Source organism: Hemiscyllium ocellatum, unplaced genomic scaffold (genome assembly GCF_020745735.1).
Source record: "Hemiscyllium ocellatum isolate sHemOce1 unplaced genomic scaffold, sHemOce1.pat.X.cur. scaffold_3745_pat_ctg1, whole genome shotgun sequence".
NCBI classification, from domain to species: domain Eukaryota; kingdom Metazoa; phylum Chordata; class Chondrichthyes; order Orectolobiformes; family Hemiscylliidae; genus Hemiscyllium; species Hemiscyllium ocellatum.
The window spans coordinates 19,357-33,868 of record NW_026868603.1 but is presented as its reverse complement, the minus strand read 5'-3'; the positions used below and the strand labels follow the sequence as shown (position 1 = coordinate 33,868).

Below are 14,512 nucleotides of genomic sequence, written 5' to 3'. Positions count from 1 at the left end.
CCCCCCCCCCCACCCCTCCTTCCCATTTCTCCCCCCCGTGGTGATGGTGTCGGGCTGAGCGCTCTGACCCTCTCCCTCCCACAGGATGCGAAGCGGGATGAGGCCGTTCGGAAAGCTTACAAATATCTGGCTGCTCTGCACGAGGTACGTCCCGAAAACTCTCCCTCTCTGTCTCTGTCTGTGTGTGTGTGTGTGTGTCACGGTCTTGCTATCTCTTTTTCTCTCTCTCTTCTTCCTCACCTGTCTGTGTGTCTGTCTTGCTCCCCTCTCTTCTTTCTTCCTCTCTTCCTTTCTCTCTCTCTCTCTCTCTCTCTCTCTCTCTCTCTCTCTCTCTCTCTCTCTCTCTCCCCCTCTCTCCCTCTCTCTCCCTCCCTCCCTCCCTCCCTCCCTCCCTCTCTCTCTCCCTCCCTCTCCCCCTCTTTTTCTTTTTCACCCCCCCCTCCATGTGTGTGTGTTACCCCTCAGGTCCATTCCCCCCCCCCCCCCCCCCCCCTCACCTTAAACCTACGCCCCTCTAGTTCTGGGCTCCCCCACCCCAGTGGGGAATGGCCTTTTGTCAATTTGCCCCCTCCACCCTCGAGGTGGTATTTCAGTAACAAGGGGCAGAATGTCAGGTTTGTCCCAGAGAGAGAAACCCACTTCACTCCGAGTTGTTTGGGTTTGGGAGAGCGGGGGCTGGGTGGATTCCACAGGAGGTTTGAGAAGAGAAAAGGGACGAATTGGGGCTAGAGGGTAACCAGCCAGGTAACTCTTCGGGCCGAATGGCCTCCAGCCGTGCCGTGACGTGACCTTCCACGGTCACGCAACTCCAATCGCCTCCACGTGTGCGCTCCTATCCTCCAGTGACATCGGAAAGTAGCCGAGCCAGGCTTTCAGAGGGATAGTGGTATCTCGCAATTCTGCTTCTTGGCAGAGATCGGGGTGGGGAAGTTGGTGGGCGTTGCTGGGGGGTGGGGCTGTCCATCCTGACTCCCGGCGTTCCTGGAATTCAGCCGCCTCTCCTGCTTTCCAGAACTGCAGCCACCTGATCCAGACCATCGAAGACACGGGCACCATCATGAGAGAGGTGCGGGACTTGGAGGAGCAGGTGAGGAGTTGGCGGTGTGTGGGGGGGGGGAGGAGTGAGGGGGAGGGGGGCAACTATGTCCGTTTCAGTCACCGAGACATGCAGCGAGGAGGCAGACCCTTCGGCCCGACCAGTCCGTGCCGACCCTAATCCCAAACTCAGCTCCATCCTACGCCTGCTCCCGGCTTCTATTCCTTTCCCCACCCATGTCCTTATCCGAATGTCTCGAACGTTATAAACTGTCCCCCCAACCCACCACTTCGTCTGGACATCTATTCCACACATGGACCACCCTCTTAAAAACAATTGCCACCCTTTTTTTTTGGTAAATCCCTCTCGCCATAAAACTGTGCCCTCTTCCCCAACTCTGGGGTGGTAAAAAGAAGCCTACTATTCGCCTCCTCTATGCCCCTCAACCTCTAATAAGGTCACCCTCCAACACTGCAGTGGAAACAGCCACGGGCTCCCCTTCCAACCCAAACCCTCCAATCTCTTCCCGAACCCTCTCTGGGTGAGTAACGCCCTTCCTGTAACGGGAACTGGGCACACTGCTCCAGACGGAGCCTCGCCACTGTCCTGTATAACCCCCAACGTGACGTTCCCCCCCCAGCTCCTACACTCAAAGCTGTGGCCTTCACTCTAGACAGGAGGCGTAGTTGCTCAGCAGGTCCAACACCATCGGTGGGGAGAAATCGGTTAACGTTTTTGGATCTGGTGACCCCCTCCGCCCCCCCCAAGCCTGCTTTTAATCGCCCGGTCTCCCTGTGACGCAAAGGTCAAGGGGATTGATGTCCCCGAACCTCGAGGTCTCCCTGTTCGCGAACACAACTCCAAGGCCTGACTATGAATTGTCCACGTCCGGCCCCCTGTTTAGTTTCACTGCGACCCCTCCCGTTTATCCGAATTAAACTGCGTCGGCCGCTCCTCAGCCCGTTGACCCGGTCGATCGAGATCCCTTTGACAACCTTCGATAAACTTCGCAACTCTGTCTCCGATATTTTCACCAGCAGTGTGGAAACAGGCCCTTCGGCCCAACACGTCCACACCGACCCTCCCAAAAAGTAACCCACCCATTCCCCCCCCCCCCCCCCCCCCCATTACTCTACAGACTAGATACCCGAACCTGCACATCCCTGGGCACTACGGGACAATTTAGCACGGCCAATCCACCCTAACCTGCACATCCCTGGGCACTACGGGGACAATTTAGCACGGCCAATCCCACCCTAACCTGCACATCCCTGGGCACTACGGGACAATTTAGCACGGCCAATCCACCCTAACCTGCACATCCCTGGGCACTACGGGGACAATTTAGCACGGCCAATCCCACCCTAACCTGCACATCCCTGGGCACTACGGGGACAATTTAGCACGGCCAATCCACCCTAACCTGCACATCCCTGGGCACTACGGGGACAATTTAGCACGGCCAATCCCACCCTAACCCGTACATCCCTGGGCACTACGGGGACAATTTAGCACGGCCAATCCCACCCTAACCCGTACATCCCTGGGCACTACGGTGACAATTTAGCACGGCCAATCCCACCCTAACCTGCACATCCCTGGGCACTACGGGGACAATTTAGCACGGCCAATCCCACCCTAACCTGCACATCTCCCCGAGGCTCAGTGGCTGTGCCTGTTGGAATCTCTAACACCCTGTTTATTTTCCCCCCCCCCCCCCCAGATTGAGTCGGAGATGGGGAAGATGATGGTGACCAATTTGGAGAAGATCCTAGCTGACCAGAAAGCCATCCAGCAGGATAACAGCGTTCTGCTCCGGAAGCTCAAGGAGACCTGATCCCCTCCCACAAGGAGATACGGAGAGGGGGGGGGGAACGACGGTGCCGCGATTCCCCCCGGGCGGCACCACTGTACACCGCAAGCCTCAGAGGGGGGAGGGGAGACGGCGCGAGACAGGGGCTCCCTCTCTCACTTTCATTTATCCTTCGTTCTCTCTCTCTCTTCTCTCTCTCCTCTCTCTCTCTCTCTCTCTCTCTCTCTCTCTCTCTCTCTCTCTCTCACGCTCTCTCTCTCACGCTCTCTCTCTTCACGCTCTCTCTTCACGCTCTCTCTTCACGCTCTCGCTTCACTCTCTCTTTCTTTCTTTATCCTTCGTGCTCTCTCTCTCTCTCTCTTTCTCCTGCTCGCTCTCGCTCTCTCTTTGTCCTTCCTTCTCTCACGCTCGCCCTCTCTCGCTCACCATTAGTTTGTGCCTCTCTCTATCACTCTGCTTACCCTGAGAGCTCTCTCGCTCCCCCTTGCTCTCTTTATAGTTGGTGTGCTCTCGCTCTTGCATGCGCTCTCTCTCTCTCTCTCTCTCTCTGTCCTTTTATTGATCCTCCAATCAGTGACTGTAACGGCCCAGAGGTTTGACCGAATAAACTCCTCCTGAACTTGCTGTCGGTGTTTTCCTGTGTGTTTTACCCCTCCCCGGACGCTGACCTGTCTGTGTCGCTCGGCGCGTTACGAGAATAAATTCTAGAATTGTGTGCGGGAGCAAGAGCTATTACCCCGCCAGGCCACGAGAGGCACTGTTCCCTGACTCTTGGACCCACAGCCCATAGCGGGGGTGCTGCTGCCTGACCCCCTTGTCCTCCAGCCCATGAGGGGGCAATGTTCGCAGACTCCTGGTCCTCCCACACTCCAGGGGACACCGTTCCCTGTCGGTCAATCCTCCAGAGACAGGGTGGTGGTCCTCCAGCCCACAAGGGAGCACTGCCGCCTGGCTGTCCAGACTACACTAGGGTAGGAGGTAGGGGGTGTGTGTGGCATTATCCCTCCCTCCTGGTCCTCCAGGCCAAGGGGCGGATGGGCGGGGGGGAAAATATGTTGTTCTCCAACTCCTGGTCAGCCCACACTCCCCATGAGGGGGTACTGTGTCCTGATTGGGTGGTTTTCGGGAGATCAGCGATGAATGCCAAGGGTGAGCGAGTGACCAACACGGTGCAGTTGGCATTACACGAGGAGAGATCCTGAGGAGAGAGTTGCCGCGAGTGGATGGAATCGTGATGATCCGAAGGCGAGAGACGGAATCAGAGGCTGTTGCTAGACTGCGACTCGCCCTTGCCCAGGCTGGAAGACCATGAGTTTGGTGCTAGACCTGCCCCACAATGTGAGAGCGGAAGGAGCTATCAGTCCATGCCCTGCATTCACACTGCAGTCTCCCTCCTGTTCCCTGAGCCGTGTCCTATCCCTGTAGATAGACACGGACACGGACCGCGGGCTCCCTCCCGCTCCCTGAGCCGTGTCCAATCCCTGTAGATAGACACGGACACGGACCGCGGTCCCCCTCCCGCTCCCTGAGCCGTGTCCTATCCCTGCAGATAGACACGGACACGGACCGCGGGCTCCCTCCCGCTCCCTGAGCCGTGTCCTATCCCTGTAGATAGACACGGACACGGACCGCGGTCTCCCTCCCGCTCCCTGAGCCGTGTCCTATCCCTGTAGATAGACACGGACACGGACCGCGGGCTCCCTCCCGCTCCCTGAGCCGTGTCCTATCCCTGTAGATAGACACGGACACGGACCGCGGGCTCCCTCCTGCTCCCTGAGCCGTGTCCTATCCCTGTAGATAGACACGGACACGGACCGCGGTCCCCCTCCTGCTCCCTGAGCCGTGTCCTATCCCTGTAGATAGACACGGACCGCGGGCTCCCTCCCGCTCCCTGAGCCGTGTCCTATCCCTGTAGATAGACACGGACACGGAACGCGGGCTCCCTCCCGCTCCCTGAGCCGTGTCCTATCCCTGTAGATAGACACGGACACGGACCGCGGTCCCCCTCCTGCTCCCTGAGCCGTGTCCTATCCCTGTAGATAGACACGGACACGGACCGCGGGCTCCCTCCTGCTCCCTGAGCCGTGTCCTATCCCTGTAGATAGACACGGACACGGACCGCGGGCTCCCTCCTGCTCCCTGAGCCGTGTCCTATCCCTGTAGATAGACACGGACACGGACCGCGGTCCCCCTCCCGCTCCCTGAGCCGTGTCCTATCCCTGTAGATAGACACGGACACGGACCGCGGTCTCCCTCCTGCTCCATGAGCCGTGTCCTATCCCTGTAGATAGACACGGACACGGTCCGCGGGCCCCCTCCTGCTCCCTGAGCTGTGTCCTATCCCTGTAGATAGACACGGACACGGACCGCGGGCTCCCTCCTGCTCCCTGAGCCGTGTCCTATCCCTGTAGATAGACACGGACACGGTCCGCGGGCCCCCTCCTGCTCCATGAGCCGTGTCCTATCCCTGTAGATAGACACGGACACGGACCACGGGCTCCCTCCCGCTCCCTGAGCCGTGTCCTATCCCTGTAGATAGACACGGACACGGACCGCGCTCTCCCTCCTGCTCCCTGAGCCGTGTCCTATCCCTGTAGATGGACACGGACCGCGGGCTCCCTCCCGCTCCCTGAGCCGTGTCCTATCCCTGTAGATAGACACGGACATGGTCCGCGGTCCCCCTCCCGCTCCCTGAGCCGTGTCCTATCCGTGTAGATAGACACGGACACGGACCGTGGGCTCCCTCCTGCTCCCTGAGCCGTGTCCTATCCCTGTAGATAGACACGGACCGCGGTCGCCCTCCCGCTCCCTGAGCCGTGTCCTATCCCTGTAGATAGACACGGACACGGACCGCGGGCTCCCTCCCGCTCCCTGAGCCGTGTCCTATCCCTGTAGATAGACACGGACACGGACCGCGGTCCTCCTCCCGCTCCCTGAGCCGTGTCCTATCCCTGTAGATAGACACGGACACGGACCGCGGTCCCCCTCCTGCTCCCTGAGCCGTGTCCTATCCCTGTAGATAGACACGGACACGGACCGCGGTCCCCCTCCCTGAGCCGTGTCCTATCCCTGTAGATAGACACGGACACGGACCACGGTCCCCCTCCCGCTCCCTGAGCCGTGTCCTATCCCTGTAGATAGACACGGACTGCTGTCTCTCTCTCTCTCTCTCTCTCGTTCCCTGAGCTGTGCTCGGTTTGTGTGTTATTAATAAACTGAGGCCTGTGTTTGTCTCTCTCTCTCTTTCTCTCTCTCCCTCTCTCTGTCTCTGTCTCTCTCTCCGCCTCTGTGTGTGTGTGTCTCTCTCTCTCTCAGTCTGTGTGTGTGTGTGTGTGTTTCTCTCTCTCTCTCTCAATTCCCCACCCACTGAGCTGTGCTCATTAATAATCTGAGACCTCTGTTTTTCGCTCTCTCGCTCTCTCTCTCTCTGTCTCTCTCTCTTGGTGTGTGTGTGTGTGTTTGTGTCTGTCTCTGTCTGTCTCTCTCTCTCTCTGTGTCTGTGTGTGTGTCTGTCTCTCTCTTGGTCTGTGTGTGTGTGTCTCTCTCTCTCTGTCTCTCTCTTGGTCTGTGTGTGTGTGTCTCTCTCTCTCTGTCAGTCTCTGTCTCTCTCTCGGTGTGTGTGTGTCTGTCTGTCTGTCTCTCTCCCTCTCGGGGTGTGTGTGTGTGTGTGTCTGTCTCTCTCTCTCCCTCTCGGTGTGTGTGTGTGTCTCTCTCTCTGTCTCTCTCTCTCTCTCAGTCTGTGTGTCTCTCTCTGTCTCTCTCAGTCTGTGTGTGTGTCTCTCTCTCTGTCTCTCTCTCTCGGTCTGTGTGTGTGTGTGTGTCTCTCTCTCTCTGTCTCTCTCGGTCTGTGTGTGTGTGTCCCTCTCTCTCTCTCTGTCATTTCCCCACCCACTGAGCTGCGCTCAGTCCCTGTGCTTATTAATAATCCGAGCCCTCTCTGTTTCTCTCTCTCTCCCTCTCTCTCTCTCTCGTTCTCTCTCTCTGCACCGGCAGAGTCTGCACCGAGCCATGAACAGTTTCTTCAGCCTGCAGCTCCCCAACCGTCAGGACCAAGACGAGGAGGAGGAAGATGACGAGGAGGGGGCCTATGGCGCCAGGCTCATCCCCCGCTCCTCCCCCGTCCCCCGCAAGCGCTCGTTCTCTGGCGAGGAGCTGGGCGAGGTGCCCCTGGGTCGCAAGGTCTCCTTTGCCGATGCCCGGGGCCTGGAGTTGGCGCGGGTCTGCGTCTTCCAGCAGTACCCTGAGGTGGGCGAGGAGGGCGAGGAGTGGGATGCCCGCCCGGCGCCCGTCTTCCGGCTGTGCCCGGCCTTCGACCGGGAGCTCGCAGCGCCGCGGCTGCTCGAGCGGGTGAGGCGGCACAAGGTGGAGCTGGAGAGCGTGCGGGGCTCGGCAGATGACCCGCTCACCGTGGAGTGCCAGGCCCGGGTCCTCAACCTGGCCTACCAGAAGTCGGTGCAGGCCCGCTGCACGCTAGACGAGTGGAGCAGCCACTACCAGCTGCCGGCCGAGTACGTGCCTGGCGCCGCTGACGGTGCCGGGGACCGCTTTGCCTTCCGCCTCTCCTACCCGGCGGCCGGCGCCCGCGAGGGGGCCCGCCTCCACTTCGTGCTGCGCTACGAGACCCCCGGAGGGGTTTACTGGGCCAACAACGCAGGGGCTAACTACACCCTGGTCTGCCGGGCCATTGAGGAGGAGGAGGGAGAGGAGGAGGGGGAGTCTGCACCCCTACACAGCCCGGGCCTCCCCCTCAGGAGCTGCCTCAAGGTGACGCCGTGGAGGTAAAAGCGCCCGGGCCGTCCCATAATAACCGCCTTCCTCTACTCTGTAGGCCGTTCAGCCCCAGTGTTCACCTATCCCCTCAATTCTCCCCCCCTTCCTGATTAAACCCCTCGGCCTGGAATATAACCCCTCGATTCCCCCTTCCTGATTAAACCCCTCGGCCTGGGTAGCGCTCTGAGGTAAGGAATCCCCCGGATTCCCCTCCCCTCGGGAGAGTGAGGGAATCCCTCCCCAGCTCTGTCTCCAATGGGGGGGCCCCCTAACCCTGAGGCAATTCCCCCCCCCCCCGGGTCCCAGAGTCGTCTTGGTGCAGCTGTAAGGGACAGGCCTGTGGTACTCCAAGGCCGGAGTGGTAGCTCTCATTTGGGGTTGGGTCCCACATATGTCTCCCCGCTCCCCCCCCCCCCCCCCTTCACTGTGGAATGTGGGGATGGCCTTGAGTTACTGTAATAACCTTCCCCCCCCCCCCCAACCCTCAGCACTGCCTTCCCTGGACTGTATCAGGGGAACACTCCCTCCCCCCCACCCCCCGCCCCACATATTGCCCCTGTCAGGGAGTGGGGGGGAGGGGGTGGTCTGTCAGTGCCATCCAAACCTGCTCACCCTCACCCCCAGCCTCACCCTCCCCACCCCGGTCTCACCCAGCGGCGGTATCCCCCGGGTTGACACGTGCGGATGCGTGTTTGTGCGCACGTACAAGTGTGTGTCTGTGTCACGCTGTGTGTCTGTGTCGCGCTGTGTGTCTGTGTCACGCTGTGTGTCTGTGTCACGCTGTGTGTCACCCTGTGTGTCTGTCTGTATGTCACGCTGTGTGTCTATGTCACGCTGTGTGTCTGTGTCTGTGCCGTGCCGTGTGTCGCGCTGCGTGTCTGTGCCGTGTCGTGTGTCGCGCTGTGTGTCTGTGTCGCGCTGTGTGTCTGTGTCGCGCTGTGTGTCTGTGTCTGTGTCGCGCTGTGTGTCTGTCTGTGTCGCGCTGTGTGTCTGTCTGTGTCGCGCTGTGTGTCTGTCTGCATGTCACGCTGTGTGTCTGTGTCTGTGTCGCGCTGTATGTCACGCTGTGTGTCTGTGTCACGCTGTATGTCACGCTGTGTGTCGGTGTCTGTGTCGCGCTGTATGTCGGTGTCTGTGTGTCACGCTGTGTGTCTGTGTCACGCTGTATGTCACGCTGTGTGTCGGTGTCTGTGTCGCGCTGTGTGTCGGTGTCTGTGTGTCGCGCTGTGTGTCGGTGTCTGTGTCGCGCTGTGTGTCGGTGTCTGTGTGTCACGCTGTGTGTCGGTGTCTGTGTCGCGCTGTGTGTCGGTGTCTGTGTCGCGCTGTGTGTCGGTGTCTGTGTGTCGCGCTGTGTGTCGGTGTCTGTGTCGCGCTGTGTGTCGGTGTCTGTGTGTCGCGCTGTGTGTCTGTGTGTCGCGCTGTGTGTCTGTGTGTCGCGCTGTGTGTCTGTGTCGCGCTGTGTGTCTGTCTGTATGTCACGCTGTGTGTCTGTGTCTGTGTCGCGCTGTATGTCATGCTGTGTGTCTGTGTCACGCTGTATGTCACGCTGTGTGTCGGTGTCTGTGTCGCGCTGTGTGTCGGTGTCTGTGTGTCACGCTGTGTGTCTGTGTCACGCTGTATGTCACGCTGTGTGTCGGTGTCTGTGTCGCGCTGTGTGTCGGTGTCTGTGTGTCGCGCTGTGTGTCGGTGTCTGTGTGTCGCGCTGTGTGTCGGTGTCTGTGTCGCGCTGTGTGTCGGTGTCTGTGTGTCGCGCTGTGTGTCTGTGTGTCGCGCTGTGTGTCTGTGTCGCGCTGTGTGTCTGTGTCGCGCTGTGTGTCTGTGTCTGTGTCGCGCTGTGTGTCTGTGTCTGTGTCGCGCTGTGTGTCTGTCTCTGTCGCGCTGTGTGTCTGTGTCTGTGTCTTGCTCTGTCTATGTCTGTCTCACTATGTGTCTGTCTCACTCTGCATCTGTCATGCTGTGGCTCTGTCACACTCTGCGTCTGTGTGTATGTCTCACTGTGTGTCTGTCACTCTGTGTGTGTCTGTCTATATGTCTGTCACTGTGTGAGTGTGTCTGTGAGAGAGTGAGTGTGTCTGTGAGAGAGTGTGTGTGTGTGTGAGAATGTGCGCGCGTGTGTGTGTGTGAGAGCAGTATAAGATACCTTTGCCCCTGGAAGTATTCTGTTGTACCGTCTCGGAGGTTACCCGCAGTGGGATATCCTCTGAGCTCGCCCTTTAATTGGAATCTGGTTATTAATATCCTGGGAGGATGGAAAGACCGAGTCAGAACCAGGCCTTGTGTACGTTCCTCAGACACCATTCCGTCTCTTGGCAATCCAGCTCAATTTTCACCTTAATCATCGGCCAGGAACTGACACGGACCCAGCCCCATATCAATACAACGTGTCCAGGAGCAGGTCAGAGGCTGGGAATCCTGCAGCGAGTAACTCCCCTCCTGACTCTCCCACCATCGGGTCAGAGGCTGGGAATCCTGCAGCGAGTAACTCCCCTCCTGACTCTTCCCCCCCCACCAAAGCCCTGTCCCACCATCGACAAGGCCCGAGTCAGGGAGGGGAGGGAATACTCCCCACTCGCCCGGGACAGGGGCAGCTCCGACAACACTCGAGAAGCTCGACACTGTCCAGGGACAAAGCAGACCCCACCCCCCACTCACTGGATCAACGCGCTGAGTCTGAGGTAGCTGGGCTCATTAGGAATGCCCGGCTGAACTCCAACACTCCCTCCCTCTCTCCCACCACACCCCCCCCCCCACCCCTCCTTGAGGTAGCAAGGTTCATTAAGAATGCCCAGCTGAACTCCAACACTCCCTCCTTCCCAACCCTACCCCCTCCCCCCGAGGTAGCTGGGCTCATTACGAATACTTGGCTGAGCTCCAACACTCCCCCTCCCTCCCATCCCCCGAGGTAGCTTTCAACGCAGGAGGGTCAATTCCTTGGTCTGCAGATGAAATATGAATTGGTCGGATGTTAAGTCACAAGGGAGTGGGGTGGGGCGGCCAGGGAGTTGGAGCGATTTACCAGGGTGTTACCTTTTGGGGACAGTGAGAGATTTACCAGGATGTTACCCTTTGGGGACTGGGAGAGATTTACCAGGATGTTACCCTTTGGGGGATGGGAGAGATTTACCAGGATGTCACCCTTTGGGGCTGGGAGAGATTTACCAGGATGTTACCCTTTGGGGGCTGGGAGAGATTTACCAGGATGTTACCCTTTGGGGGCTGGGAGAGATTTACCAGGATGTTACCCTTTGGGGACTGGGAGAGATTTACCAGGATGTTACCCTTTGGGGACTGGGAGAGATTTACCAGGATGTTACCCTTTGGGGGATTGGGAGAGATTTACCAGGATGTTACCCTGGAAAGCGCGTCCTCCCTCCCTTTGTGCTAACTCCCTCCATCTGACCTTGCTGTAGGTACGATGAGGAGGAAGAGGACATCGAGGGAGCCGAGTGGGACAGCCGAGGTAAGGCTATGACACACTCCTCCCACCCCTCCCCCGAAGCCCTACCTTGCGCCGTAGCGACGCCCGGCCAAACGTTGTTATTCCGGATCTTTCTGTCTCCCCAGAGAGGACCAACGACGACGCCAAGCCTTCCCGGCCCCATGATTGGACGGTGCAGGTAGGGTTGAAAGGTCGGAGGGCAAAAGGGGGCAAACCTTGACCATGCCGAATGCCGCCCACTCCCCCACAAAGTTGCGCGAGCAGTCTACCCACAATCCCTTTGGCTAACTGGGCACACCCAATGCCGCCATCTTGGATGTACCATCCCAAATTGATTCGTTCCTTTATCCTACTGGTTGTTTCCCAACTGCTCGTTGGACCTGTGCTCCGGGTCATCGAGATGTCCAGCACGGAACCAGACCCTTCGGTCCGACCCGTCCTGATATCCCAACCCAACCTAGTCCCACCTGCCAGCACCCGGCCCATCTCCCTCCAAACCCTTCCTATTCATATCCCCATCCAAATGCCTCTTAAATGTTGTCATTGTCCCAGCCCCCACCACTTCCTCTGGCAGCTCGTTCCACACACGCACCACCCTCTGGGGGGAAAAGTTACCCCTCAGGTCCCTTTCCCCCCTCTCACCTTAAACCTACCCCCCTCTAGTTCTGGGCTCCCCCACCCCAGGGGGAAAAGACCTTGTCTATTTACCCTATCCATGCCCCCTCATGATTTTATAAACCTCTATAAGGTCACCCCTCAGCCCCCGACGCTCCAGGGAAAACAGCCCCCGGCCTATCCAGCCTCTCCCTGCAGCTCAGACCCTCCAACATCCTTGTCAATCTTTCCTGAACCCTTTCACAACATCGTTCCGATAGGAAGGAGACCAGAATTACCCGCAATATTCCAACAGCGGCCTAACCAATGTCCTGTACAGCCGCAACATGACCTCCCGACTCCTGTACTAGAGCACGGTCAAGCCTCCTCCCCCCCCCCCCCCCCACCCCCCGCCCAACCCCCGACTATGGCTTTTCCTTGGCATTTCGACCCCCCACGCCCCCCAAGCCCCACCCCAACAACAACAAACTCAGAATGCGCGGCGGCCGGCGATGTTATGATCGCTAGTGCCTAAACCGTTCGGAACGGCGGGAGAGCTCCAGTTTTGGGGGAGGGGGAGGTGGGAGGGGTTGGGTGGGGAGTGTTGTTCCCCCCCCCCACACCCCCCGTCAACCCCCACTCCAATCTCTTCCTCTCTGCCTCCCCCCCCCACAGGTGCCCGAGTTGCGGGTGATGGATCCTGATCCCGACGGACTCTCCCATCCCAGCTCCGGCCTCCGGGATCACCCGACCGAGGGAGGGCCCCCGGGCCTGAAGGGGGCGGCGCTGGAGGAGGAGGAGGAGGAGGAGGAGGAAGAGGAGGCCGAGAAAGGGCCTCCAGGCCTGAAGGGGGCAACAGAGGTGGAGGAAGCTGAGAAAGGCCCTCCAGGCCTGAAGGGGGCAGCGGAGGAGGAGGCTGGGCCTGAAGGAGAGCCTCCGATCCTGAAGGGGACAGCACAGGAGGAGCAGGCCAAGGGATGGCCTCCAGGCCTGAAGGGGGCAGCAGAGGAGGAAGAGGCCGAAGGATGGCCTCCAGGCCTGAAGGGGGCAGCAGAGGAGCAGGCCGAGGGATGGCCTCCAGGCCTGAAGGGGGCAGCAGAGGAGCAGGCCGAGGGATGGCCTCCAGGCCTGAAGGGGGCAGCACAGGAGGAAGAGGCCGAGAAAGGGCCTCCAGGCCTGAAGGGGGCAGCAGAGGAGGAGGCCGAGGGATGGCCTCCAGGCCTGAAGGGGGCAACAGAGGAACAGGCCGAGGGATGGCCTCCAGGCCTGAAGGGGGCAGCACAGGAGGAGGCCGAGGGATGGCCTCCAGGCCTGAAGGGGGCAGCAGAGGAGGAAGAGGCCGAAGGATGGCCTCCAGGCCTGAAGGGGGCAGCAGAGGAGCAGGCCGAGGGATGGCCTCCAGGCCTGAAGGGGGCAACAGAGGAGGAAGAGGCCGAGGGATGGCCTCCAGGCCTGAAGGGGGCAGCAGAGGAGGAGGCCGAGGGATGGCCTCCAGGCCTGAAGGGGGCAACAGAGGAACAGGCCGAGGGATGGCCTCCAGGCCTGAAGGGGGCAGCACAGGAGGAGGCCGAGGGATGGCCTCCAGGCCTGAAGGGGGCAGCAGAGGAGGAAGAGGCCGAAGGATGGCCTCCAGGCCTGAAGGGGGCAGCAGAGGAGCAGGCCGAGGGATGGCCTCCAGGCCTGAAGGGGGCAACAGAGGAGGAAGAGGCCGAGGGATGGCCTCCAGGCCTGAAGGGGGCAGCAGAGGAGGAGGCTGAGGGATGGCCTCCAGGCCTGAAGGGGGCAACAGAGGAACAGTCCGAGGGATGGCCTCCAGGCCTGAAGGGGGCAGCAGAGGAGGAGGCCGAGGGATGGCCTCCAGGCCTGAAGGGGGCAGCAGAGGAGGAGGCCGAGGGATGGCCTCCAGGCCTGAAGGGGGCAGCAGAGGAGGAGGCCGAGGGATGGCCTCCAGGCCTGAAGGGGGCAGCAGAGGAGGAGGCCGAGGGATGGCCTCCAGGCCTGAAGGGGGCAACAGAGGAACAGGCCGAGGGATGGCCTCCAGGCCTGAAGGGGGCAGCAGAGGAGCAGGCCGAAGGATGGCCTCCAGGCCTGAAGGGGACAGCAGAGGAACAGGCTGAGGAATGGCCTCCAAGCCTGAAGGGGGCAGCACAGGAGGAGGAGACCGAGGAATGGCCTCCAGGCCTGAAGGGGGCAACAGAGGAGGAGGCCGAGAAAGGGCCTCCAGGCCTGAAGGGGGCAGCACAGGAGGAGGTGGTCCCGTCGCTCAGGCCCGAGGCCCGGGCCTGGCGTCCGCCCGGCGATGGGAAAGCCGAAACGGGGGAGGGGGAGTGGGAGGGCCGCTCTGCCCGTCTCTACGCGGTGCCTGGCCTGCATGTGGTGGGGGCCTGTCACAGGGAGGAGGAGGAGGAGGTGGGCGAGGAGGGTGGGCCCATCGAGGCCTACCAGGCCGCGCCAAAGCCTGGCCCTGACCTGGAGTCGCTGGCCACTCTGGGCCAGTCGCTGGGGGCCGCGCTGAGGGTGACCGAGCTCCTGGTGCTCCTCGCTGTCGCCCTGAGCAACTCCAGCTCCCTCATCTGGTGCACCCTCTACCTCTTCGCCCGGCTCTTCACTTAGGGGAGGGGGTGACCCCCTGGAGGGGGGGGGGGGGGTGGGGAGGGAGGGGATACGACCCTGCCCCCACCCCCACCCCCCAACAAACCCACCTCCCGGCCCCCATTGGGGGACGGATCTCCATCCGGGAAACCGCACCGGGAGTCCGTTCGGCCCGCGCCGTTTCCCCACCCCCTTTACTAGCCCGCTCCTGCGGGTCTCCCGTCCCTCGCCGCACCGCCATCCCACCCCACACCCCCAGCTCTCTTCA

The 14,512-nt window shown here is 60.5% G+C and overlaps 1 protein-coding gene and 1 long non-coding RNA gene across 2 annotated transcripts; both read left to right on the top strand.

Annotated features, from left to right (window-relative positions):
- Positions 1–80: 80 nt before the first annotated feature.
- On the top strand, positions 81–3,473 carry LOC132813510 (uncharacterized). The gene is made up of 3 exons (XR_009644096.1): positions 81–144; positions 1,013–1,087; positions 2,760–3,473. It is a non-coding gene; the product is annotated as an uncharacterized LOC132813510 (long non-coding RNA).
- Positions 3,474–6,118: 2,645 nt separating this feature from the next.
- Positions 6,119–14,265, top strand: LOC132813511 (collagen alpha-1(I) chain-like). The gene is made up of 4 exons (XM_060823169.1): positions 6,119–7,627; positions 11,030–11,079; positions 11,184–11,236; positions 12,328–14,265. Exons 1-4 carry the CDS (start codon positions 6,858–6,860, stop codon positions 14,263–14,265), a joined length of 2,811 nt encoding a protein of 936 aa, XP_060679152.1. The 5' UTR covers positions 6,119–6,857.
- Positions 14,266–14,512: the final 247 nt, after the last annotated feature.

What these genes read in the sequence shown, in the direction of transcription:
- LOC132813511 (XM_060823169.1), top strand. Translation starts at nt 6,858, where the DNA reads ATGAACAGTTTCTTCAGCCTGCAGCTCCCCAACCGTCAGGACCAAGAC. An exon ending in CTCAAGGTGACGCCGTGGAG is followed by an intron (nt 7,628 to 11,029) that starts GTAAAAGCGCCC and finishes ACCTTGCTGTAG; the next exon opens with GTACGATGAGGAGGAAGAGG. An exon ending in CCCATGATTGGACGGTGCAG is followed by an intron (nt 11,237 to 12,327) that starts GTAGGGTTGAAA and finishes CCCCCCCCACAG; the next exon opens with GTGCCCGAGTTGCGGGTGAT.